This window comes from Hemitrygon akajei, unplaced genomic scaffold (genome assembly GCF_048418815.1).
Source record: "Hemitrygon akajei unplaced genomic scaffold, sHemAka1.3 Scf000196, whole genome shotgun sequence".
Classification (NCBI taxonomy): Eukaryota; Metazoa; Chordata; class Chondrichthyes; order Myliobatiformes; family Dasyatidae; genus Hemitrygon; species Hemitrygon akajei.
In genome coordinates, this window is record NW_027332081.1 from 283,457 (window position 1) to 310,024 (window position 26,568).

The following is a 26,568-nucleotide window of genomic DNA, read 5'->3' on the forward strand; positions in this document are numbered from 1 at the left end:
GAAAGAAACCCGGAAGGCTATAGGGTGGCATAAGGTTGTCCTAGCAGACAAGGTGAGGGATTATACAGATGTTTTAAAAGCAAAAGGATTTCAGCAGACACAATTGATTGTCTGGATTATCGTCTGGTTTTTGCTTCTGTGTTCACTTGGGAAAAGGCTCTATTGAAGTGAGGCCATGGATTTTATACAAATTACGGATGAGTAAGTGTTATGGGCAAATTGGGCAACTTCGAGTGTTTTAATCCCCAGCGACTGAGAAATTCAGTCCTCGGACCCCGATGGAGGTGGATTCAGAAATTGCAGGGACGTAACCTAATTTGGAGTATTGTGTGCAGTTTACGTCACCTAAATAGGAAAGATGTAAATAAGTTTGACAGAGTACAACGACAAGGATGTTGCTGTGATTGGAGGACCTGAGTTATAAGGGAAGATTGAATAGGTTACGACTTTGTTCCTTGGAAACGCAGAAGATTTGGGGGAGATTTGATGGAGGTCTACAAAATCATGAGGGTAGATGGGGTAGAGGGATGAGGATAGTGAGGGTTAGGTCAGGGGATAGAGAGGAGTCAGGCTTCCACTTTTAATCGGCACACAATTCTCCCTCCTCCCATACTCATTTCAATCAGTGAGTCATTCCCTCTCTGTCGGCCATTTTAACGAATGTGACAACTTTCAGTGAGTGCATTACTCCCTCGGTAAAACTTCAGGCCATTTGGAATAAATGACTTTTAAAAGAAATAAATTTAACAAGTATTTCCGGCGGGGTGTCGATCAACAACCTCCGCTTGTGAAATGAAACTCGCTGTTAACCGGGGGCGAGGAGGGTTCTTGTGACAGCAGTTGTCCGGATGGAAATGCAATGATCTCTCCCAGTTTTTTTTCTAGTTAGTGGAAATATATAGTCAAACGTGTTTGGTTTAATTTCAGCAGAAATGCGGCTCCCTGTACCTGAACAGGTGAGGGACGTTTGAGCTGAAACTCTATCCACGCCAGGCAGTCTTTCTTACACAGAGGGCGGAGCTCAGACCCTCCCAGAACCCGGACTGGATCAACTCCGCAGCCTGGGACTGGCTGAGTTAAACAGAGAAACTCCGCCCCACTGGTTGCGGTGAAAGAAAAGGAGAGATCCACATGGAAATCCGGACAGAAAGGTTAACGCAGCCTGTTTGTTTTCCTCTTTAGGGTTGCTACAGTGATCCCACTCCCGCCTCCTCCCGCTGACAGACCCGTCCTGAGCCGGTGAGAGTTAGTGTGACCCGGACTGCGGCAGTCCCGCTCTACCCCGGCTCACCCGGCCCTGTCCATCTGTAATGAGCGACGGACACATCACAGCCAAGTGGCCTCGGGAGCAGCAGCTCAGACTCAACTCTCCGTACAGGGTGAGCACACCGGTGCAGGAACATTGTCGGTCACCCGGGAAGTCAGACTGTGATTTCCCGGGACCACACTGAACGCCGTCCGGTTACAACATCAGAGGTAAGTGTTGTCTATGATTCTGCACAACTATTCAGCGTTTACAGCGAGACTCGGCTTTGATCGGGGTCAGGAGTGAATTCAGTGGGAGAAGGGAGTCCTGACATGTTCATGTTAACGAGTCAACTACTGTCCAAATGGCTTAAGAGAAATGATGCCATTGCCGTCAACCACAAATACTCTCCAGGGTGGTTTCTACTAAGTGGGAGCAGAAGGCATCTTTCACCCCGGTAGTGACATGTGAAATATCCCACTGGACAGTGACCCGCCACCGATCTCTCAGAAACAAGATAAAATCAGCAGATAGATGCTGGGAATCCGAGCAACACACACAAAATGCTGGAGGAACTCTGCAGGCCAGGCAGCAGAGTTAATTAGTCATGTTAATTCTCATTGATGTGAAGAGATGTCAGTCACTGGTTCCACCCAACAGCGCAAGCGGACCGACGAAGAGGGTGTTACCTCCAGTCCGATCTCCTGTTCAAAGCGGAACAAACAAAGTAAATGACCTGCTTTGTGATTTATTTCCATTTGCCTCTGAGGGAAGCTGGGGGCATTTGTGAAGCGTCTCCTGTGGCCGGAGTCTGATGTATCGCTGAGAGGTAAAAGGTGACCGCTCATTCATCAACTTGATGCCGGTCCGCCGGGCAGGGATCCTGGCAGAAGACGGAAGGATTTTATTATCAGGATAAAGATGCTGGGAGAGGGAGTGGACAGGAGGGGCTCATCTGTGGAAATTTCTGAACCCATGGTGGTGGCGAGCAGAGAGATTCACCACATAGGGAAGCAAACACGGGCAGACTGTTGACCAGCAAGTGGGGCCAATAGTCTGGGGAAAGTAGGGGGCAAGAGTGGTGTTGGCGGGGTAAAGATGCACCGGCCCAGCGTCTTGTTGAATGACCGGACAGTTTAGAGGGGCCAGGTGGCCTGCTCCTTTTCCTGTTTGTGTGTTTAAATAGAAGGAATAACCAGACCTTCGTGGGCCTTCAGGATGTCCCAGTGTGTGTTGTAGGGACTGGTGCTTGGAGCCCAGTTTTTCACAAACTGGCAGCAAGTGGGCTGAGGGGGCAAATTCAACAATTCCAAGTGTGCTGTCGATACAAAATGTGTATTTCTATATCGTTAATGACATAAAACCGATATTTCCATATTGTTACTGATACAGGATTGTATAATTTGTGTTCCATGTGTTATCTGAACGTACTTGCCTGTGATGCTGCCACAAGTCAGTGTTTCTCTGTACCTGTACCTTCCCGTACTTGCTCACCTGGAAATAAATTCAATGTGATTCGAAAAGCTCAGTGAGATTTTATTAGTGATGATCATCTTGGCACCTCGGTAGGTCAAATGTAAATGTAAGACCCTTAGCAGTGTCGATGAGCACAGGGATCTTGGAATCCATCACTCTCAGAAAGTGACTACACAGATTGATAGGGTGGTTACAAAGGCAAACAGTATCCTCAACTTTATTATTCGAGGCATTGAGTTCAAAAATCGGGAAGTTGTGTTGCAGCTTTTTAAAACTCTAGTCAGACCACTTCTGGAGTATTTCATACAGTTCTGGTCGCCTCATTCCAGGAACGATGTCAGGGCTTTGGAGAGGGTGCAGAAGAGGTTTACAAGGAAATTGCCTGGATTAGAGGGCATGAGCTGTAACAGGAGGTTGAACTGCTCGGGTTGTTTTCTGTGGAGCCCTGCAGGCTGGGGTGAGACTGGATAGACATTTATAAGATTATGAGAGACATAGGTAGAGTAGATAGAAAATGTATTTTTACTATGGTAGGAATGTCTAATACCAGAGGCCATGCATTTAAGGTGAGAGGGGGAATTTTAAAGGAGATGTGAGAGGGCAAGTGTTTATTACACAGAGAGTGCCGGGTCGCTGGAACGTGCTGCCTGGGGTGGTGGTAGATCAGACACATTGGGGACTTTCCAGAGACATTTCAATAGGCCACGAATGTGAGGAAAATAGAGGAATATGGACATTTTGTAAGCAGAGGGGATTTTATTCGTTAACATTCTGATAACAAATTTAATTGGTTGAGCACAACACTATGGGTCGAAGGGCCTGTTCCTGTGCTGTACTGTTCTTTGTTCTGTGTCTCTTGTCGAGAGATTTCAGTGTAACAGAGGCAAAAGGAGTGAGTGGGAACAACAGGTCAGCTGGTCCAATGTGGGAAATGTGAGATTACCCATTTCTGTAGGAGAAACAGAAACACTGGGTATGTGTGTGGAGAGGGACTGAGGTGTAGTGGGCAGGGAAGGAAGTCAAAAGTACATTGTATTGATGGTAAGACTCATTGGTATAAGACTGAGAATTACTTTAACAATTATTTGGGCTTTGTTGAGATTGTACCTGGAATATGGTGTAAAATCCCACTCCCCATACTAACACAGGTTATACAAACCAAAGAACAAACTGCCGGAGGAACTCAGTGGGTCGGGCAGCATCTGTGGAGGGAAATGGACCGTCAACATTTCGGGCCAAGACCCTCCCTCTGGACTGAGAGTGGACGGGAAATAGTCAGAGAAAAGAGGTGAGGGGTGGGGATGGGGCAAGAGCTGGGGAGTGAGAGGTGGAAAGGTGGAAATAGTGACAGAGGTCAGCAGATGTGTGGAGACCGAAGGGATCAAGGAGATGAGGATTGGGATGAAACGTGGCTGAGATGGGAGAGCAGCCGCCATCTTGTTGATGGTTTGAGTAGCTGAATCCGCCTGCTGTTTCTCACTTGATGTTTCAGTGTTCCTGACCATTGAACCCAGGGGAATGTGATAGAAATTAGTGTCTGTTCACATAGAAGTGGCTTGAATGCACGATTGATTTTTGGGTCTGAATTGTCTGTTGGACAGTGATTTCTTGTGGATGGATGTGGCGGATCGTGTGTGGGATCAGGAGAGTGACCACACCCCCTGGGGCGGGGAGCCGGGGAAGAGATCATTCTCTATGGGGCGAGATCAATGGGATTCCGTAGGTGAGAACTGAGGCCGGTCCCGAGCGATGTTGGGCAGTGATTCTCTGTTACTTCCCTGAACAGCCGGACTCCCACCGTTTCCTGGACAGAACCTGCTGGGTCGGTCCGGGTTGTGGGACTTTCACACCGAACATCCTGAGATGAGCTGCCACTCAGCCCCTCTTGCCCTGGTCCTGTGATGGGGTGATGATACCAAGACTGCACTCATCCATTGAGGTTTATCCCGGGAACTTTACCTTCGTCACCCAGCCCCGTATCGGGTCCAAACTTCACCTGGATCGATAGCCTGTGTCTACAATTGTTTTCATCATTCCAGGGCGCGGGAAGCAGCCCTTCCACCTGTTGTGTTCTTGCAGACAGAGAAGGTTAAACCGGGTAATCGCACCTTCGGGACACTGCTCCATCAGTCTGAGTAGATACATCTTTCGCCCGTTCAGACAAGGCAGTGAGATCCAGATCTCTCACGGCCTCTCGTTTTGGGTGGTCATCATTGTGTTTATTTTTGTTGAATCCATGCCACTGTTCCAACCTGCTGAAGCACAGCCAATGTTTCTAGTTGTATAACCCCATTAAATGCGAGAAATAAGCCTTTTCCAGTTATCCGGGCAGCTCAAAAGTGTACAGTGTACATCGAGTTAGACTGTGAGGTCAAGAGTCCAACTTATCACATGGGGAACATTCAATGTGCTTACAACAGCAGCCTGGAATATTTCCTGGAGCCTGGTGCTCTGTGTTTTCAATGTCATTTTAAATCTTCGACCCGTCTGATAAGAGGGAATAGCGAGGGTTATGAGGATCTTTGATGCTGCCTGCTTTACTGATGCAATGGGAAGTGCAGTCACAGTCCAGGGAGGGGAGTCTGGTTTCTGTCATGTCCTCAGCGGTGCCCACAGTTTTCTGCAGTTCCTTGCAGTCAAGGGTAGAGCGGTAGCCTTATGAAGGCGTTATGTATCCGGATGGGATACTTTCTATGGTGCTTTGATAAGGTTTGGGGAGGGGCAATGTGCCTAAGCCAAATTTATTGTTGTTTGATCTAGGTTTGTCATTTTAGGATATTTTTCTATCGTATTATTCAGTCCCCGTGTATTGCTGAATGACCACCAGTGACTGTCCTTGATCCCGCACCCACATGGTTCCATCTCATTCACTCACATCTTGTGCAACCTCTCTCCAGCCCGTGTGAACCCACCTCGATGATATACAATACATCAATAAAGTTTCCTGTAACATTTGACTTCATTGTGAAGTATTATCTTGCACCTCCTATCTCATTGAGATTTCCAGGAATCAGTTTTTGTTAGCTAGAACGACGAGGTTTAACTTAATGCAGCACCTGGTAAGGTAAGAGTTACAAGCTATGATCCTAGGGTATGACAGAGAAGATTCCAGCATGTACAGAGCAGTAGTTGGTAGGCAGGAGACAAAGAGTGGGAATAAAGTGAGCCATTACTGTTCGGCTGCCGGTGACTAGAGGTTCCACAGGGGTCTGTGACGGGACCCATTTTTTTACCTTATATGTCGATGATTTGGATGCTGGAATTGATGGTTGTTGCAATGATTGCAGAGGATATGAAGGATGGCGGAAGGGCAGGTAGTTTTCTGGAGAAGGATTTAGGACAGATTAGGAGGACACGCAAAGATGTGGCAAATGAAATAAAGTTTCGGGAAGGGTTTGGGCATTTACTTTGGTAGAAGAAATGAAATGGTTTACTATTTTTTTAATGGACAGAAAATACAAATAACTGAGACACAAAGGGACTTGGGAGATATTGTACAGGATTCCATAAAGGTTAATTTGCAGATTGGGTCTGTGGTCAGGAAGGCAAATACAATGTTAACATTCATTTCAAGAGGACTAGAATATAAAAGCAATAATGTAATGTTGAGATTTCATAAAGCACCGGTGAGGCCTCACGTAGAATATTGTGAACAGTTCTGGACCGCGTATCTTAGATCCGATGTGCTGAAACAGGTGATGGTTCAAAGGAAGTTCACGAAAATGGTTCAGGATTCAGCGGCTTGTCAGATACAGAACGTTTGATGACTCTGGGTCAATTAATCACTGCAATTCAGAAGACTGAGCGGTGCCCTCATGGATCATATCAAATGGTGAAAAGCCTTGATAGAGCGGATGTGGAAAGGGTGCTTCCTCTGGTGGAAGAGTCTAAGACCAGAGGTCACAGCTTCAGAATAGAGGTGCGCCATTTTAGAACGGAGATGAGCTGGAATCTCTTTAATCAGAGTGGTGAATCTGTGGATTTCCTTGCCGCAGGCAGCTGCGGAGGTCTTTTTTTTATGTAGATTTAAAGTAGAGGTAATGGGGTAAGACAGAAGATTGGGGAAAGCCAGAAGATTGGGGCAGAAGAAAAATGTATCAGTCACGATAAAATGGCGGAGCAAACTCGTGGTCCAAATGGCCTAATTCTCCTCCTATATCTATGGTCTTAAAGGGTAAAAGTAGCCATTACAGTTTTTAGTTTCACCGTTACAAAATGGTTACAGCATTAATATTTGTCACAATGAAGCTCACAGCATGTGATGTTGTTTGTTATTTTCTTTTCCGGTTATTTTAGGTTCATTAGCTTGAAAATGTTTCTTGCGTTTGTAGTTTTTAAAAAAAACATTACCTTGGAATGAGTTGTGTTTTCTGGGAAACGGACCCGTAGAACGCTTAGTTAAGAGTGATTCCCCTACCGCGCAGAAACAGTCCTTTCAGCCCATCTAGTCCGTCACATTCTCTGCCTGAACTCATCCCCTGCACACAAACTGCAGCCTCAATACTTCTCTCAACGATGTACCCACGCAAACTTCTCTTAGACACTGCAATTGAACCCGCATCTACCAGTTCCGCTGGGAGCTGCTTCCACATTCGCCCTTCCCTCTGAGTGAAATAGTTCCCGCTCAGATTCCCCTTAAATATTTCACTTGTCACCCTAAATTCATGACCTTACCAAAACTAAGGGGCAAATACCTGCATGCATTCCATAGAACCATAGAACATTACAGCACAGAAACAGGCATTTTTGCCCTTCTTGGCTGTGCCGAACCATTTTTCTGCCTAGTCCCACTGACCCGCACCTGGGCCATATTGCCCGAAGTCCCTCTCAACCAAGTTTTTCTTAAATGTCAAAAGTGAGCCCACATTCACCACTTCATCTGGCAGTTCATTCCACATTCCCACTGCTCTCTGCATGAAGAAGCCCCTCATAATGTTCCCTTTAAACTTTTCCCCTTTCACCCTTAACCCATGTCCTCTGTTTTTCTTCTCCCCTAGCCTCAGTGGAAACAGCCTGCTTGCATTCACTCTATCTATACCCATCATAATTTTATAACCTCTATCAAATCACCCCTCATTTTCCTACGCTCCAGGGAATAAAGTCCTAACCTATTCGACCTTTCTCTATAACTCAGTTTCCCAAGTCCCGGCAACATCCTCGTAAACAATCTCTGCACTCTTTCAACCTTATTAATATCCTTCCTGTAATTCGGTGACAAAAACTGCACACAATACACCAAATTCGGTCTCACCAATGTCTTATACAACCTCACGATTACATTCCAACTTTTATACTCAATTCTTTGTAAAATAAGGCCAATATACCAAAAGCCCTCATTACAACCCTATCTACTTGTGACACCACTTTAAGGGAATTATGTATCTGTACTCCCAGATCCCTCTGTTCTACTGCACTCCTCAGTGCCCTACCATTTACCTTGTATGTTCTACCTTCGTTTGACCTTCCGAAGTGCAACACCTCACACCTGTACGCATTAAACTCCATCTGCCATTTTTCTGCCCATTCCTCCTTCAACCTATATTCACCCTATATCCAGTCTGTATCCCACCACCTCAAGGATATATATCAACCATCTTGTTCAACTTCTGTCCAGTATGTATCCCATCACCTCAGTGATATATATCAACCATCTTGTTCAACCTCTGTCCAGTCCGTATGCCACCACCTCAGTAATATATATCAACCAACTTGTTCAACCTGTGTCCAGCCTGTATCCCACCACCTCAGTAATATATATCAACCAACTTGTTCAACCTGTGTCCAGCCTGTATCCCACCATCTCAATGATATATATCAAACATCTTGTTCAACCCCGTTTCAGACTGTGTCCCATTGCCGCAATGATATCTTTCAGCAATCTTTCTTCTAAACTTTGTCCTCATTGTGAAGTTTTGTTTTGCCTTTTTTTTGTGTGTGAAAATAATAGAAACACCAGAGGTTTAGTTGGACACATCACGTGGCAGAGAAAAAGCAACCATTTAAATTTTAGGTTCACCATTACAAAATGGTTGCAGTGTTAATCTTCATCATAATGGAACTCATAGGATCTGATGTTGAGTTTATTATTTCCTTTCTCGGTTATTTTCGGTGAACCACTTCCTCTGTTTCCAGGGTAACGGCCCGTCAGAGCTGCAGCAAGTGTTGCAGTTTTTATCGCTCTGTGGTCACCGCCTCTCAGTGTAGAGACAGTGGCCTCTGGAGCAAATGTAACAGAGTGATAGTGGGAGGAAAGGATGCTGTGAGCATTGGCTGAATGGGATGTATTACACCAGGGTCAGAATGAACACAGAACTAATAAATTGTTTGGGGTGGGGTGGCAATCGGTAACTATCTGTGCATTAAAATAAAGGAGAAATACTACAGTTGCAGGAAATTTAAAGTGAGGAGGGGAAAATACTGGAAACGCACAGCAGATCGGCAGCATCTTGGACAGTCTCAGTTCTGGAACTGGGTATTCCACCATTTCTCTTTTCAGAGATGTAGTCTGATGTACTGAGTTCCCAGCATTTTCTATTTTATAATTTTCCATTTCGTTCCTGCTACACTGCAGGAAAAATGGCAGCCCGCTCTGCTGGGCAATATCCCACACAGCAGGAAGATTGTGATCAAATGTGCTCGGTTTAGCTGCTGGGGTCAGGCTGAAGTGTATCCGCATCCTCTATACAGACCGGGGAACCAGCCTGAGCACCGGCCACAGCAGAGGGTCATTAGGTTCCAATTCCACCTGAGTTTGCGAAGCGGAAATGGCAGGAACACCACGGCAAATTGCCGGCACCAAAGCGTCTTTGTATGGGTGATGATATTGGGCTGGTGACTCTGAGGATATGGAACCGGCAGTATACGGACTTCAGTCCAGGTTGGTAATTCGACAGCTGGGATCGGAATTTTCTCAGTCTGCAGTGATGCTGAAGTCTTGGGCGGTTGGGCGTTGGTTATGGGGAAATCACAGTCAACACTGCCCAATAGAACATCACATCTGTCAAGTATTTTGGAGATTATTTAAGAGTTAACTAGAGAGTTGGGTGAAGTTGGGCAGTGATGTTGTTCATCTGAACTTTGGTAAACAAATCTGTAACAAGATCCCGCATGGCAGCAGATTGGGAAGGTTCAGTCACGTGGGATTCACGGGGAGCTGGCGAGGTGGATTCACACCGGGCTCAAGAACAAGAAGCAGATGGAAATGGCAGGAGGATGGGAACCGGAATGATTGAGCAGAGAAGGGGGAAAATAAATCTGAGATAGTGAGCAGTAAAAATGTCAGGAAGGACAGGCAGGCGATGGGGCAAATTGCAGACATTGGGATGAGTTGTGGTGCAATCAAGTTGCAGTGCAGTCAAAGAAAAAATTAACAAATACTGGACTTAAGGTGTTATTCTTAAATGCACGCAGCATAAGGAATACAGTGGATGATCTTGTCGTAGAGCTACAGATTAGCAGGTATGATATTGTGGCCATCACTGAGACATTGCTAAAGATGCATGCCTCTGGGAGCTGAACGTCCAAGGATACACGGGGTATCGGAAGGATAGGCAGGTAGGCAGAGGGGTTGGTGTGGCTTTATTGGTAATAAATTATATTAAATCATTAGAAGGAGGTGACATAGGATCGGAAAGTGCAGAATCTTTATAGGTTGGCCTAATAAATCGCAGGGGTAAAAGGACCCTGATGGCAGATATATACAGGCCTCCTAACAGCTGCGGTGATACGGACTACAAATTTCAATAGGAAATAGAAAAGGCTTCCCAGAAGGGCAGTGTTATGATAATTGTTGGGAGTTAAACATGTGAGTGGATTGGGAAAATCAGGTTGGCACTGGTTCTCAAGAGAGAGAATTTGTAGAATGTCTACGAGATGGCTTTTTAGAACAGCTTGTTGTTGAGCCCACTGGGGCATCGGCTGTACTGGATTGGGTATTGTGTAATGAACCAGAGGTGATTAGAGAGATTGAGGTGAAGGAACCCTTACGAGGCCATCATCACAACATGACTGAGTTCACTGTGAAATTTAAGAAAGGAAAGCCTAAATCTGATGTGTCGGTATTTCAGTGGAGTAAAATAAATTACAGTGACATGAGAGAGGATCTGGTCAAGGTTGACTGGAAAGGGACACTAGCGTGAATAACGGCAGAGCAGCAGTGGCTGGAGTTTATGCAAGAAGTGAGGAAGGTGAAAGACAGATATATTCCAAAAAAGAAGAAATTTTCGAGTGGAAAAAGGATGAAACCGTGGCTGACAAGAGAAGTCAAAGTCAAAGTAAAAGCAAAGCAGAGGGCATACAAGGAAGCAAAAATTAGTGGGAAGACAGAGGATTGGGAAGATTTTAAAAGCTTACAAAAGGAAAGTAAGAAGGTCATTAAGAGAGAAAAGAACAACTATGAAAGGAAGCTAGCAAATAATATCAAAGAGGATACTAAAACCTTTTTCAAGTATATAAAGTGTAAAAGACAGGTGAGAGTAGATATAGGACCCATAGAAAATGATGCTGGAGAAATTGTAATGGGAGATAAGGAGATGGCAGAGGAACTGAATGAGTATTTTGCATCAGTATTCACTGAGGAAGACTTCAGCAATATAGCGGACATTTAAGGGTGTCGGGGAAGAGAAATATGCACAGTCACAATTACGACAGAGAAAGTACTCAGGAAGCAGAATAGTCTAAGAGTAGATAAATCTCCTGTACCAGATGGAATGCACCCTCGTGTTCTGAAGGAAGTAGCAGTGGAGATTGCGGAGGCATTAGCAATGATCTTTCAGAAGTGAATATATTCTGGCATGGTTCCAGAGGACTGGAAGATTGCAAATGTCACTCCGCTATTTAAGAAGGGGGCAAGGAAGCAAAAAGGAAATTATAGACCTGTTAGCTTGACATCTGTGGTTGGGAAGTTTTTGGAGTTGATTATCAAGGATGAGGTTACGGAGTACCTGGAGGCATATGACAAGATAGGCAGAACTCAGCATGGTTTCCTTAAAGGAAAATCCTACCCGACAATCGTATTGCAATTTTTTGAGGAAATTACAAGCAGGCTAGACAATGGAGATGCAGTGGATGTTGTGTATTTGGATTTTCAGAAGGCCTTTGACAAGGTGCCGCACATGAGGCTGCTAAACAAGATAAGAGCCCATGGAATTACGGGAAAGTTACATATGTGGATAGAGCGTTTGTTGATTGGCAGAAAATAGAGAGTGGGAATAAAGGGATCCCATGCTGGTTGGCTGCCGGTTACCAGTGGTGTTCCACAGGGTTCTATGTTGGAGCCATTTCTTTTTATGTTGTATATCAACGATTTGGATTATGGAATAGATGGCTTTGTGGCTAAGTTTGCTGATGATACAAAGATAGGTGGAGGGGCCCGTAGTGCTGAGGAAACAGAGTCTGCAGAGAGACTTGGATAGATTGGGGGAATGGGCAAAGAAGTGGCAATTGAATTACAATGTGGGAAAGTGTATGATGATGCTCTGTGGTAGAAGAAATAAGCGGGCAGTCTACTATTTGAATGGGGAGAGAATTCAAAGTTCTGAGATGCAACGGGACTTGGGAGTCCTCGTGCAGGATACTCTTAAGGTTAACCTCCAGGTTGAGTCGGTGGTGAAGAAGGCGAATGCAATGTTGGCATTCATTTCTAGAGGAATAGAGTACAGGAGTAGGGATGTGATGCTGAGGCTCTATAAGGCACTGGTAAGACGTCACTTGGAATACTGTGTGCAGTTTTGTGCTCCTTCTTTAAGAAAGGATGTGCTGACATTGGAGAGGGTTCAGAGAAGATTCACTAGAATGATTCCGGGAATGAGAGGGTTAACATATGAGGAACGTTTGACAGCTCTTGGACTGTACCCCTTGAAGTTTAGAAGAATGAGGGGGGACCTCATAGAAACATTTTGAATGTTGAAAGGCATGGACAGAGTGGATGTGGCAAAGTTGTTTCCCATGGTGGGGGAGTCTAGTACAAGAGGACGTGACGTGAGGATTGCAGGGCGCCCATTCAGAAAGCAGATGCAAAGAATTTTTTTTTTTAGCCAGAGGATCTGTGGAATTTGTTTTCACGGGCCGCAGTGGAGGTCAAGTCATTGGGTGCATTTAAGACAGAGATTTATAGGTGTCTGAGTAGTCAGGGCATCAAAGGTTATCGTGAGAAGGCGAGGGAATGGGACTAAATGGAGAATGGATCAGCTCATGATAAAATGGTGGAGCAGACTCGATGGGCCAAATGGCCGACTTCTGCTCCTTTGTCTTATGGTCTTATGGTGTTGGGCAGGATCCCTAATCACAGCAGGAAGATAGTGTTCAAGTGTGCTTGGTTCAGCTGCTGGGGTCAGGCTGAAGTGTATCCGCATCCTCTATACAGACTGGTGAACCAGCCTGAGCACCGGCCCCGGCAGAGGGTCATTAGCTTCCAATTCCACCTTAGTTTGTGAATCGCAAATGGCAGGAACACCACGGCAAATTGCCGGCACCAAAGCGTCTTTGTATGGGTGATAATATTGGGCTGGTGATTCTGAGGATATGGAACTGGCAGTATACGGGCTTCAGTCCAGGTTGGTAATTCGACAGCTGGGATCGGAATTTTCTCAGTCTGCAGTGATGCTGAAGTCTTGGGCGGTTGGGCGTTGGTTATGGGGAAATCACAGTCAACACTGCCCAATAGAACATCACATCTGTCAAGTATTTTGGAGATTATTTAAGAGTTAACTAGGGAGTTGGGTGAAGTTGGGCAGTGATGTTGTTCATCTGAACTTTGGTAAAGTCTGTAACAAGATCCCGCATGGCAGCTGATCGGGAAGGTTCGGTCATGTGGGATTCACGGGGAGCTGGCGAGGTGGATTCACACCGGGCTCGAGAACAAGAACCAGAGGGAGATGATTGATGATGGTTTTAGCAAATGGAGCCCTGTGGCGAGTGGGATGTGTGTGTCAGTGTCGAGACCTCTGTAATTCACTATTCATGTCACTGCTTTGTATGTGAATGTACGTGGCACAGTTAGCAAGCTTGAATTTAATTGAATTAAATTGAATTAATTTCTTACATCCTTCACCCACATGAGGAGTAAAAATCATTACGTTACGTCTCGGTCTAAATGTGCAATGTGCAATCAAACTATTTTATAATAATTTATAATGAATTGGACAGTCAATATAATATCAAATCAGCGTGAGCTAATCAGTCTGATGGCCTATTGGAAGAAGCTCTCCCGGAGCCTGTTGGTCCTGGCTTTTATGCTGCGGTACCGTTTCTTGGATGGTAGCAGCTGGAGCAGTTTGTGTTTGAGGTGACTCTGGTCCCCAAGGATCCTTCGGATCCTTGTAAGTGTCCTGAAACATAGGAAGTTCACAACTACAGATGTGCTGGGCTGTCCGCACCACTCTCTCTGGAGTCCTGCGATTGAGGGAGTTACATTTCCCACACCAGGCAGTGATGCAGCCAGTCAGGATGCTCTGAATTGTGCCCCTATAAAAAGTTTTTAGGATTTGTGGTTGATACTGAACTTCCACAATCGTCTGTGGTGAAAGAGACTCTTCTGTGCCTTTTTCACCGCACAGCTGGTGTGAACAGACCACGTGGGATCCTCGGTGATGTGGATGCCAAGGAACATAAAGCTGTTCACCCTCTCAACCCCAGATTCATTGACGTCAATAGGGGTCAGCCCGTCTCCATTCCTCCTGTAATCCACAACCAGCTCCTTTGTTTTTGCGACATTGGGGGAAAGGTTATTTTGCCACCACTGCGTCAGAGAGATGACTTCTTCCCTATAGGCCACCTCATTATTGCTTGAGAGCAGTCTAATCAATGTAGTGCCGTCGTCAGATTTAATTAGCAGATTAGAGCTGTGGATAGCAGCATTGTCACGGATATACAGGGAGACTAAATTCGGGAGATTGGTTGATAAGGCAACAGGTGACAATGAATTTCAAAGACATCTTGGTCAGTTATGTAGATGGGCTGAGGAATGGTAAATGGTTTGCAACGTGGACAAGTGAAAGATGGTGCATTTTGGACAGTCAGACCAGGGAGGAACTGGTATAGTGAATGGGAGTGCACCGAGTGTTGTGGAACAGAGCGACCTGGGAGTACAAGAATACAGTTCAGTGAAAATGGACGGGCAAGTATAGAGGGTGAAAAAGAAGGCTTTACGCATGCTGGCCTTAGGGCATGAGGTCCGGATTATGGGCATTATATTGTAGTTATATAAATTGTTGGCGCGGCTACACAGAGTATTATGTACAGTTGTGTTCACCCTACTGTAGGAAAGATATTATCAGTCTGGAGAGGGTGCAAACGAGATTGCTGAAGATGCTGACTGGACTAGAGGGGCGAGTCACAGGGAGAGATCAGCTGAGCTGGATCTTTATTTCAGAGGAGGGTGACATTGTAGAAGTTTACATAATCAAGAGGGAGTATAGATAATGTGGTTGGTCGTGGTATTTTCCCCAAGGTTCAAGATTCAAAATTGTTTAATGTTATTCCAGTACATAAGTGTAAAGTGTGATCTGGCCAGCACGGTACGGGACCGAGGGACACTCTCCCCGTTCCCTGTTACTGACTCTCACCGTCTTCTGCGCGCACCAGCTCCCCACCCCACCCACTGCCCACGCGCGCCCTCTCGCGGATCTTCGACACCCTTGCGCTTCCGGGCTGATGTTGAGACGATATAAGCATGTTGCGTGTACCCGGTATCTCTCGTGAAGTGGCATGATATTTACTTGTCTGTCATTGGTGAGAGCAAATGCCAATTTAGCATACCAACCAACGGGGATATGGGTTTCATCATTAAGGTGTTCCCTCCTTCGACCCCCACCACGTGTTTCCCAACCTGATTCCCGTGAAAGATCCAAAAAGCTTGTTTCTTTAATGTCACACGGAGAGCGGAGAGAGGTAGAGAGGGAATTAGTGTGGGATCCTGTTGAAGGTGTCGGAAGTTGTGGAGGATAATGTGCTGGATCCGGAGGCTGTTGGGGTGGTAGGGATAGGGAATAGCATTTTTGATTTGGCAGGGTGGGAAGAGGTATAGTCGAGATAATTATGAGAGTCAGCTTCCACTTATTTTCCATTTATTACCACGGAGTTAATAGGTCTGGCTGGTTTTCTTAGTATTGAGCAATAAGCCAGCTTTCCACTTTCTTCTTTCACTTTCATTAGAAGCTTCCTCAGATCCTCCTCACTTTCAGCCATTAGAATAGTATCGTCTGCATATCCGAAGTTGTTATTATTTTGTCTGGTAATTTTGATTCCAGCACTTTGAGTCCTCGAGACCAGCATTCCTCATGATATGTTCAGCATATAGATTAAATAAGTAGGGTGACAGTATGCAGCCTTGTCGTACTCCTTTCCCAATCTTAAAACAGTTTGTTGTTGTGTGGTCAGTTCTAACTGTTGCTTCTTGATCTTTGTACAATTTTCTCATAAGGCAGATCAGATGTCCTGGTATGCCCATTTCTTTGCCTTAGTTTATTCTGGTCCACACTGTTGAAGGCTTTTGAGTCGTCATTAAAACATAGATTAATATTTCTCTGGAATTCTCTTGATTTCTCTATTATCCAGCATAAGTTAACAATTTGGTGCCTGATGCCTCTGCCTCTTCCAAAACCAGCTTGTACATCCGGCTATTCTCATTTGGTATATTGCTGGAGTCTTGCTTGCATGATTGTTGGTAATACCTTGCTACCATGTGGAAATTGTTCGGTAATTTGAACATTCCTTTACATTTCCCTTTTTGGAAATTTGGATATAATTTTTTTTTCATTTTAAATGTCATTGTTAGGTTTACCAGATCTGCTGGAAAATTGCATGCACCACTTTTACAGCAACACATTTTAAAGTTTGAAGCAATTCAACTGGACTCCAGTCACATCGTGCAGCCTTATTATTGGCGATATTTTCTATTGCCCATTCGAATTCACTTTCCAGAATTTCCGGCTCTAGATCGAGAAGGGAGTTATTGCAAGTGTCTTGGCTGTTGGGATATTTCCTGTACTTTGTTGGGATATTTCCACTTCTTTGTATGCGTACCATCACTTTTTGATGTACTTGCTTCTGTAAGGGCCTCCCCTCAATTCTCTTTTACTGTACTTAATTTTGCATGAAATGATCCTTTCATTTGAATAGGTTTCTTGTTTTTTCCAATTCTGTTGTTTACTTCACCTTCTTTGCATCGCTCCTTTAAGTAAGCTTCCTTACGTCTCCTTGCTATCTTCTTGAACGTTGTGTTCATTTGGAGGTATTTGTTCCAATCTCCATTGGCCTTCACGTCTCTTCGCTGTTCAGCTTCTGCAGAAATCCATTTTGCTTTCCTGGTCTTCTTTTTGTTGGTAATATTTTTTGTTGGTACCTCTTGTATAATGCTCCTTATTGTTATCCATAGTTCTTCTGGCATTGCTCTCCACCAGCTTTAATCCATGAATCTGTTCTTCACCTCAACGGCATATTCTAGAGGGATGCTCTCCACATCAAACTTTCCCGGCACGTTGGTTTTCCTGGTGCTCTTCAGTCTCATTCTGAATATTGTCACAAGCAGCTCATGGTCTGAGATTGTCAGAGACCAGAGGGACCGTGGAGTTAAAGTGCACAGTAGTTCAATGTGGCGACACGGGGTGGAGAAAGTGTGTTTATTACTCTGTCCTTCAACAGTCAGGGTGCTGAGTGCAGGAGTTGGGAAATAATTATTTTATTTATTTTTTTTATTGAGATACAGCGAGCCACGCTGTCCATTAAGTCCCCCACTTTGATCCTAGTCTTGTCACAGGACAATTTACAATGACCAATTAACCAGTCCACCGGTACTTCTTAAGACTGTGGGAGGGGGGCAGCCAGACCACCTAGAGGAAATGCATGCGATCATGGTGAGAACCTGCAAACTGTTACTGGGAGCAGCGGGAATTGCAACCACGTCGAACTGTAAAGGGTTGTGTTAACTACTATGGTGCCGTTGTACAAGGCGTTGCTGATATTGTGTTTGGAAAGGCTTGGTTAAAGTGGAAGGAGTGCAGAGATTTGTGAGTCTGTTGTCAGGGCCAGAAGGCCTCAGTTCTGGCGAGAGAATGACCACTGTATATTTTTACCCCCTGAGCAGCGACCTTACAAAAATGTTTGAAATTTGAAGAGCAGAGTAACTGACTCTGACGCTAACGCTTTAATTTATGTAATTCCGATCATCGCCAGCAGGAGGTGCTTTCCCGGACGGCATACAAGAAAACGATAATCAACCAGCCTCAGTCAGAGTCAGAATGGACACAGGTATGTTCACTGGGCTCTTTCTCATTAAAACTCTGTCCTTATGGTACACGTGTAGTCAAATTATCAATAGTTCAGAGGAATAGACTTGGGAGATAAAGGGACAGAGAGAAACTATCATCATTGATCCTACTGGTAAGGCAATCTTGAGCACTGCAACAATACACCAGGCTCAGTGCAGGGACCTAACAAGAGGAATGGTCGAATCACTCCGCTCACCAGGCAAATCTTCACCTGAATGAAAGGAGAAGGAGCTCCTGAATAAGGTGGGTGTGGGCGAAACTCAGACAGGATTACAACAGCAGGCAATGTAACTGTCCAGGGAACAGATAAAATTTATGTCAGTATTTGGACCATCCTGATGTGGGAAATGCCTTCAACAGCCAGTGAGAGAAACACGAGGAAATCTGTAGATGCTGGAAATTCAAACAACACACACAAAATGCTGGTGGAACACAGCAGGCCAGGCAGCATCTATATGAGAAGCACTGTCGACACTTCGGGCCGAGTACCATAAGCACCCGTATGGGCCCTAGTTATGCCTGCCTTTTTGTTGGCTTTGTGGAACCGTCCATGTTCCAAGTCTATACGGGTATCCGTCCCCCTCTTTTCCTTCGCTACATCGACGACTGCATTGGCGCTGCCTCCTGCACGCATGCTGAGCTCGTTGACTTCATTAACTTTGCCCCTAAATTTCACCCTGCCCTCAAATTTACCTGATCTATTTCTGACACCTCCCTCCCCTTTCTTGATCTTTCTGTCTCCATCTCTGGAGACAGCTTATCTACTGATAACTACTATAAGCCTACAGACTCTCACAGCTACCTGAACTATTCCTCTTCCCACCCTGTCTCTTGCAAAAATGCTATCCCATTCTCGCAATTCCTCCATCTCTGCTGCATCTGCTCTCAGGATGAGGCTTTTCATTCCAGGATGAAGAAGATGTCTTCCCTTTTTAAACAAAGGAGCTTCCCTTTTTCCACCATCAACTCTGCTCTCAAACGCATCTCTCCCACTTCCCGCACATCTGCCCTCATCCCAACCGCCCACCACCCCGCTTCGGATAGGGTTCCCCTTGTCCTCACCTACCACCCCACCAGCCTCCAGGACCAACGTATAAATCTCCGTAACTTCCACCACCTCCAACGGGATCCCACTACCAAGCACATATTTCTCCCTCCCCCCATTTGCTGCTTTCCACAGGGATCGCTCCCTGTGCGACTTCCTTTTCTATTCGCTCCCCCCCCCCCAAACCTTCCCACCTATCTCCCCCCTGGCACTTATCCGTGTAAGCGGAACAAGTGCTACACCTGCCCTTACACTTCCTCCCTCACCACTATTCAGGGCCGCAGACAGTCCTTCCAGGTGAGGTGACACTTCACCTGTGAATCGGCTGGTGTGGTATACTGCGTCCGGTGCTCCTGGTGTGGCCTTTTATATATTGCTGAGACCCGACGCAGACTGGGAGACCGTTTCGCTGAACACCTACGCTCTGTCTGCAAGAGAAGGCAGGATCTCCCAGTCGCCAAACATTTTAATTCCACGCCCCATTCCCATTCTGATATGTCTATCCATGGCCTTCTCTGCTGTCAAGATGAAACCGCATTCAGGTTGGAGGAACAACACCTTATATACCGGCTGGGTAGCCTCCAACTTGATGGCATGAACATTGACATCTTTAACTTCCGTTAATGCCCTGCTCCCCTTCTTACCCCATCCTTGACATATTTAGTTGTTTTGTTTTTTCTCTCTCTCTCTGCCCATCACTCTGCCTGTTTTGTTTTTTCTCTCTCTCTCTGCCCATCACTCTGCCTGTTCTCCATCTCCCTCTGGTTCTTTCTCCCTAAGCCTCCCGTCCCATGATCCTTTCCCTTCTCCAGCTCTGTATCCCTTTTGCCAATCACCTTTCCAGCTCTTAGCTTCATCCCACCCCCTCCGGTCTTCTCCTATCATTTCACATTTCCCCCTCCCCCTCCTACTTTCAAATCTCTTAGTATCTTTCCTTTCAGTCAGTCCTGACGAAGGGTCTCGGCCCGAAACGTCGACAGTGCTTCTCCCTATAGATGCTGCCTGGCCTGCTGTGTTCCACCAGCATTTTGTGTGTGTTGAGAGAAACAGATATTGTTTTCTGTTTGGAAGCGCAATAGTGAATTCTCCCCCGATTTTTGGGTTGCTGCATGTTGGAGGTGAGGGAAGTTTCCTGGTGTCTGTTTTCTGTGGTCGAGTTGAAGAATGTTATATTGTGGGAGAAGGGGATGGGTGCGGGAGACAGTGAACAACAGAAATTGTTAAAAGGCAATGGGGGGGCGAGGGAAACAAAGAAATTTCCTTGGCGAATAGGATTAAAGTAAAACAAAATGTTAAGTAGGGAGAGCACCGCACAAAGTGCTGGAGGAACTCAGCAGGTCAGGTAGCAACTATAGACAGAAATTAACTATTGACGTTTCGGGTTGAGGAATCTCAATCAGAGTATTTGTAAATTGATTTTAGAGTTGCCGTGGGCACATAAAATGGAGTCAGGACTGGAGGAGCATTGTTCTGGCTGAAAACCCGTGACCAGTGGTGTCCGCAAAGATCACTGTTTGGCCATGTGTCGTGTGTGATGTAAATAAATTAATAATAAACTATGTATTACTCAAAATAATATACCAGGTGCACAGTTAATCCTGGAACGGTTAATACGATTGATGTACGGACTGGTCTTGTGATAGATATGCATAGTTTCCTGAAAGTAGCAACACATTTGGTAGCGTGCTAACTATGAGTTGTGGTATTTGTTGAAGTTGGCCTGTAACTGGATACGCGTTGGTTAAGAGACGATTTCAGTATTGTGCACAGATCTGGTAACCACATCACGAAAGTGATGTGGAGGGTCTGGAGAGGCTGCAGACGAGTTTCACCATAAATACCAGAGGGAATTGGCTTAAGGTTAGAGGGTAAAGTTTGAAGGGAATTTAGGATGCAGGTTTTCCACAGAGAGTGATCGGTATCTGGAATGAGCTGCTGAGGGAGGGACTGGGAACAGATACTCAGCAGCATCTGAGAGGCGTTTGAACTCATGAGTAGGTCGGGAACGGAGGGATATTGACCATGTTCCTAAAGATGGGATTGGTTTAAATTGGCATCGTGTCTGCATACACTCTACTATTTTATGTTCCATGACCAACTACAGATCTGAACTCCGCAATCTTCACCTTCCTGTCAAATTGTGAGGATCACCAACTGTTCCAGTTGACGAGATTCTATATGGAGCGACTGGAGCAGGCGATTGAGGAGGGTGTGGAGGGAGTCAGCTTCATGTTAATGGGCGAGGATCACTTCACCGGGCCAGAGTATCACGTAAGTGGGAGGAACATAGACTGAGTGTAGATTCTACTGAATGAATTACAGACCAACAGAGCAGGCGCAACAGCATTTCTGGGCTATGAAAATCCTGAAAAGCTTGTGGTCAACATCAAGAAAAGAGTTTTCATCTGCGGAAACACTGAACCTTTATTCACCAATATAAGCTTCTCTCCGGTTTTCTGACCACGTTCATTTTTTAGACAGGTTCGGATACAGACAATGATTGGCAGGAGACTTTAGAAGTATGACACTTGACAGACATTGCAAGTGGACAGGGAACCACTTTACACCACTCTATCTGACATCACATGAAGCTCCCAATGTTCGACCTTAATGGCCATTCACCAATCTGTGTTCTGATGACCCACGGGTGTCCCAAAATCAAATATATAGACTTAATTCTCAGCTTATTTCTCGAGTCTACCTTCAAAGCCATCGTCAATTGAACAGGCAGTACTAAATACCATCTCTCTTTTCAACTACTGACCCTCTTGCATTTAATCAAATATTCCAACATGCCTCATGGTTCAGTTACCGTCTGTTCCTTGTGACTGTTCCATTTGGAGTTTGTAATTACCACAGCATATACTGTTAACACTGGGAAGTGCAAAATCATACAATTGAAAAAAGACCAAGCATCTGCAGCTAACACAGAATTACCAAGAAACGCCCTTCTATTGTCCTCGTGTTACTGGGACATATTCACCTGTTGCTCACCGGACTGAATTTAAGTGAAGAACCACATATTATCCCTAACCCTAACATTCCACCTGAAACAGCTGACAATTTCAATCCAAACTTCTGTCTTTGCATTACTACCATTTGACTTTGGTCTCTCTGACAAGCACGAAAGTCCTGCAATTGCGTTCTGCTCCTCATTGCCAGTTCCCAGCTGTTGGCTGACACTGGAGCCATCATAGATTCTGCTGCGGTTCACCAGTGATTACCCCAGAAAAAATCAACTGACCCTGTCATAGTTTGACAGCCATAGTCATCGAACTCTACAGTACAGCAACAGGCTTTTCGGTCCATCAAGTCCACACTGACCTATTATATGCCTAGTTGCATTGATCTATACACTGACTAGAGACATCCATACCCCTCTCTTTCATGTATTTACCCACATTCTTTTTAAATGTTTAAATCGAATGCACATATACCACTTCCGGCGGCAGCTTGTTCCATATTCTCACTAGTCTCTGAGTGAAGATGTTCTCCCTCAAATTCTCTTTCATCTTTCATCCTTAATCCATGACCTCTAATTCCGGTCTCACCCAACCTCAGTAATAGATGCCTGTTCGTATCTACCTTATCTGTACCTTTTATAAACTCTTATACATCCAGCACATCTCTCCTGGTCCTCCTACACTCTATGGCAGTCGTAACCTATTCAAACTTTCCCTATATCTCAGGCCCTCAAGTTCTGACAGCACCTTGTAATTTTTTATGCACTCATTCAATCTTATTGATATCCTTCCGAGAGGTAGGTGTACACATTGCTCCCAATTAGCCTCTGCAACATCAATTTCGACATAATATCCCAACTTTGGTATTCATGAAGGCCCATATCCTAAAAGTTTTACCAGGACATCTACCTTTGACAACACTATTAAGCAATTTTGGATCTGTATTCCCTGATTTTTACAGCACCGCTCAATGCCCAATCATTCAATGTCTTAATGCTATCGTGGTTTGTCCTCAAATAGTGCAACACCTCACACTGTCTTCATTAAATTCTATCTGCCATTCTCCATTCCACCTTTTTCCAGCTGTTCCAATTCCCGCTGCAAGCTCTGATAACTTCCTCGCCGTTACTACCTTGATGTCTTCTACAGGTTTACTGACTCATTGTTTTGCCACATAGTTATCTGGAGCATTTCTGTATGTGTGTGTGTGCCATACTTTAGCCCCCCTGATTTCCTCCTTTAGTAACTCTTGAATTTCTTGTACTCATCAAGTACCTCATTTGAACCTTCGAGCATATATTGCGATGTGCTCAGTGACTTGATATCTCTTTTTAAAAAAACAACGTTCCCTAACCGAAAGTAACCTTGCCTTTTATTCTGTCAGGAAAATACAAACACTTCACTTGTGGTCATTTATGCATTTAAACTCTGTACTCTCAAAGTATCAGTTTTGGAGGCATCACACTTACCAAGCACATCTGTTCCAGAACACAACCTGTCCCAATCCACTTTTGTCATATCCTTACTGGTACCATTAAAATTGGCCTTTCTGCAATTTAGAATCTTAACCTGAAGACCAGACCTATCCTTTTCCATAATGATGTTTTAACTAATAGCATTATGGTCACCAGATCAAAAGTGTTCCCCTGCACACATCTCTATCAACTGTCCTGTCTTATTCACTAATAGGAATTCAAGAATGCGCTCTCTCTGGTTGTGACCTGAATGTATTGATTACAGAACTTCCCTGGACATATTTGACCTGCACTATCCCATCCAGCCCCATAACTCAATGTGCCAGTCAATAAATGGAAAGTTAATTATATACCACTAGAATCTTGTGTTTCTTGCAACTGTAGTGATCTCCCTGCACATTTGATTTGCTAAATCCCATTGACTATTGGGTGCTCTAAAATATAATCCAACTAACGTGGTCATCCCCTTCTTATTCCGTAGATTCACCCATTGGACCAGCTATCCAGTTTGTCCTTTCTGAGCAATGCAGTGACATTTTCTCTGACTGGTTATGCCACAACTCCGTCTGTAATCCATCCCGCTCTATCGAATCATGTCTAACGGAATGGAACCCTGGAATGCTGAGCTGCCAGTCCTACACCTCCTCCAACAAAATCACATTAATGATTACAATGCTGTAATTCAATGTGCTGATCCATGCGCTAGGCTGATCTGTCTTTCCTACAGTACTCCTTGCATTGAAATAATACGTATTTTGAAAAAAAAAACGTCTCACGATACTCATCCTTTAGTCTCCTGACTTTGTATGTAGGCTTAACAACATCTTTCCCACACAACCACTTCACTATCCACTCTGGTTCTTCATCCCCCTGCAACTCAAGTTTAACACCTCCCCCCTCCCCATGCAGCGCTAACAACCCTTCCTGCAAGGGTATCAGTTCCCCTCCAATTCGGGTACAAAATGATCACGTGTGTCCAAGCCTCTTCCTTGGAAGAGAGTCCAATCATCAAAACATCTAAAGCCCTCGGTCATGCACTATCTCAGCAGCCACATGTTAAACTGTATTATTGTCCTATTTCAGGCCTCACTAGCACGTGGTATGGGTAGCAATCCTGAGAACACATCCTGGAGGTGTTGCAATTCAGCTTAGCATCTAACTCCATGGACTCACTTTGCAGGACCTCATCACACCTCCTACTCTTGTTATTGGTACCAACGTGGACCACGACCGCCGGCTACTCACCCTTCCCTTAAGAAAGTTTCAGACTCGATGCAAGATATCACTGGCCGTGACAACCCACCATCCAGAAATGTTTTTCCCGTCAAAATAATCTCCAGTCTGTTTTCCTAACCATTGAATTCCCCTGTTAGTGCAGTTCTCTCTTCTCACTACTTCTGAGTTACAAAACGAAACTCAGTGCCAGAGGCATAAACGCCGTGGCTTACCTCTGCTGGGACATACCCTGCAACTGTAAGCCGTATACCTGTTGTAGAGGGTTTCCCTGCAGTGGCTGTCTCTGCCCTTCCTATCAATCCTCCTCCCCGACCCCCACCCCACCGCTGATGGTGACCCAGTTCCCTGTATCCTGCGCCTTGTGTATAGCCCCCTCCCTTTATCGCCTGTCAGTCAACCTCTCAGCCTCCTGAGTGATCCTGGGTTCAACCAGTTCCAGCTCCAATTCCTCAGCACAATCTTGAAGAAGCTGCAGCTGGATGCAATTCCTGAAGGTGTAATTATCGGGGACACTGGAGTTTTCCCTGTCATGCCACACACCAAATGAAGAGCATTCCACTATCCGGCCTGGCATTCCCACTGTTCTAACCGTGAAAAAGGGAAATATTACCACAAATCTACCTAAAGCCTCCGCTTTTCCTCACTGAACCCTCTATGTCACAAACCCTCTGTCTGTTCCGTTTAAACCTTGCCAAGTGGATAAGTACCCCGCAATCTATGGCGTTCAGAAAGTCATGACTGACCACGCCAACTTTTTTAAAAATCTCTCTTCTGCCTCGAACACTTCAATGGCTCTTAGTGATCTGTGGTAAGCTGGGTCAGTCCATATTCAGGGTAGATTTGTATCCATCCCTCCGCTCCTCAATATATTCCCCATTGTTCATTACAGAGTGTGACTGAGCTTGCGGAGAAGGGAAACCGAGCGGGCGCTTCCAAACTCCTCCTGGATCTGGTGATGGAGAAGGGCTGCGGGGCCCGGAGGATGATGTGGGAATCCTTTGTGAAACTACATCACCATTTACCGAAGCTGAGCAGAATATTGGATGAAATACAGGAACGTGGTACGGTGAACAATATACTGTGTGTTACAGATGTAAATGCTGATGAATTTACAGTATTACACAGAACAGACTTCATGCAGGTTAATCTGTTTGAACAGGTGACGGCCAGTTCACCTACATGGACACTGAGGGGGGTTTATCTGAAGTGCCCAAACATCTGAATGGTAAGTGAAGGAATGGAAATCTCAAAGTATTTATTTCACTCTGAGAGGTTGAATACCTGTCTTTAGCCAACTGTTAGAGTTTGGGAGGCAGGCTATTGTTGCTGTGGCTGCAGGACAGGTAACCAAATACATTTGTCACAACAACTGGCAGTTTCCGGTTTCGGGCTGTGCACCCAGAGGCCTCTATGAGAATTATGAACAGACATTCCCATAGATCAGAGATGAAACCTCGACGCTACCCTTTCTCTAGTGCCAAATATCTGGAGATTTGACAAAACTGAAGTCAAACCTTTCCAATTGGAACATCCAACTCCAGCAAAGGAAGTCTCACACCTCCGATCCAAAGTGGAGCCGAGATTTGCTGTTATTCCTCCATAAAAGCACAAGACATAGGAGCAACAGTCCACCGAGTCTGCTCCGACATTCTATCAGTGCTGATCCCAGATCCCACTGAACTCCATACACCTGTCTTCTCGCCATATCCTTTTATGTCCTGACTGATCAGTAAACGATCAACTTCCGCCTTAAATGTACCCATGGACTTGACCCCCATCACAGTCTGTGGCAGATTCATTACTCGCTGGCTAAGAAAAAATCCTGCTTACCAGTTCCAAAGGATCGCCCCTCATTTTTGAG

General features: G+C 45.2%; 1 protein-coding gene across 6 annotated transcripts in view; it reads left to right on the forward strand.

The window, feature by feature from the left end:
* The window catches only part of LOC140724354 (NACHT, LRR and PYD domains-containing protein 3-like), a 67,331-nt gene that overhangs the window by 30,948 nt on the left and 9,815 nt on the right, over window positions 1-26,568 (forward strand). For 3 of the 6 annotated variants that reach the window (XR_012098106.1, XR_012098107.1, XM_073038804.1), the window contains exons 2-6: window positions 1,183-1,476; window positions 17,897-17,968; window positions 21,138-21,304; window positions 25,597-25,768; window positions 25,867-25,932. Coding sequence is in view for 4 of the 6 variants with exons in the window: in XM_073038804.1 (XP_072894905.1) it covers window positions 17,959-17,968; window positions 21,138-21,304; window positions 25,597-25,768; window positions 25,867-25,932 (415 nt within the window). In the remaining 2 variants the exon portion in view is untranslated. Of the gene's footprint in view, window positions 1-1,182; window positions 1,477-17,893; window positions 17,969-21,137; window positions 21,305-25,596; window positions 25,769-25,866; window positions 25,933-26,568 lie in introns of all 6 variants that reach the window. The other 3 variants (XM_073038805.1, XM_073038806.1, XM_073038807.1) reach the window with 3 other exon arrangements.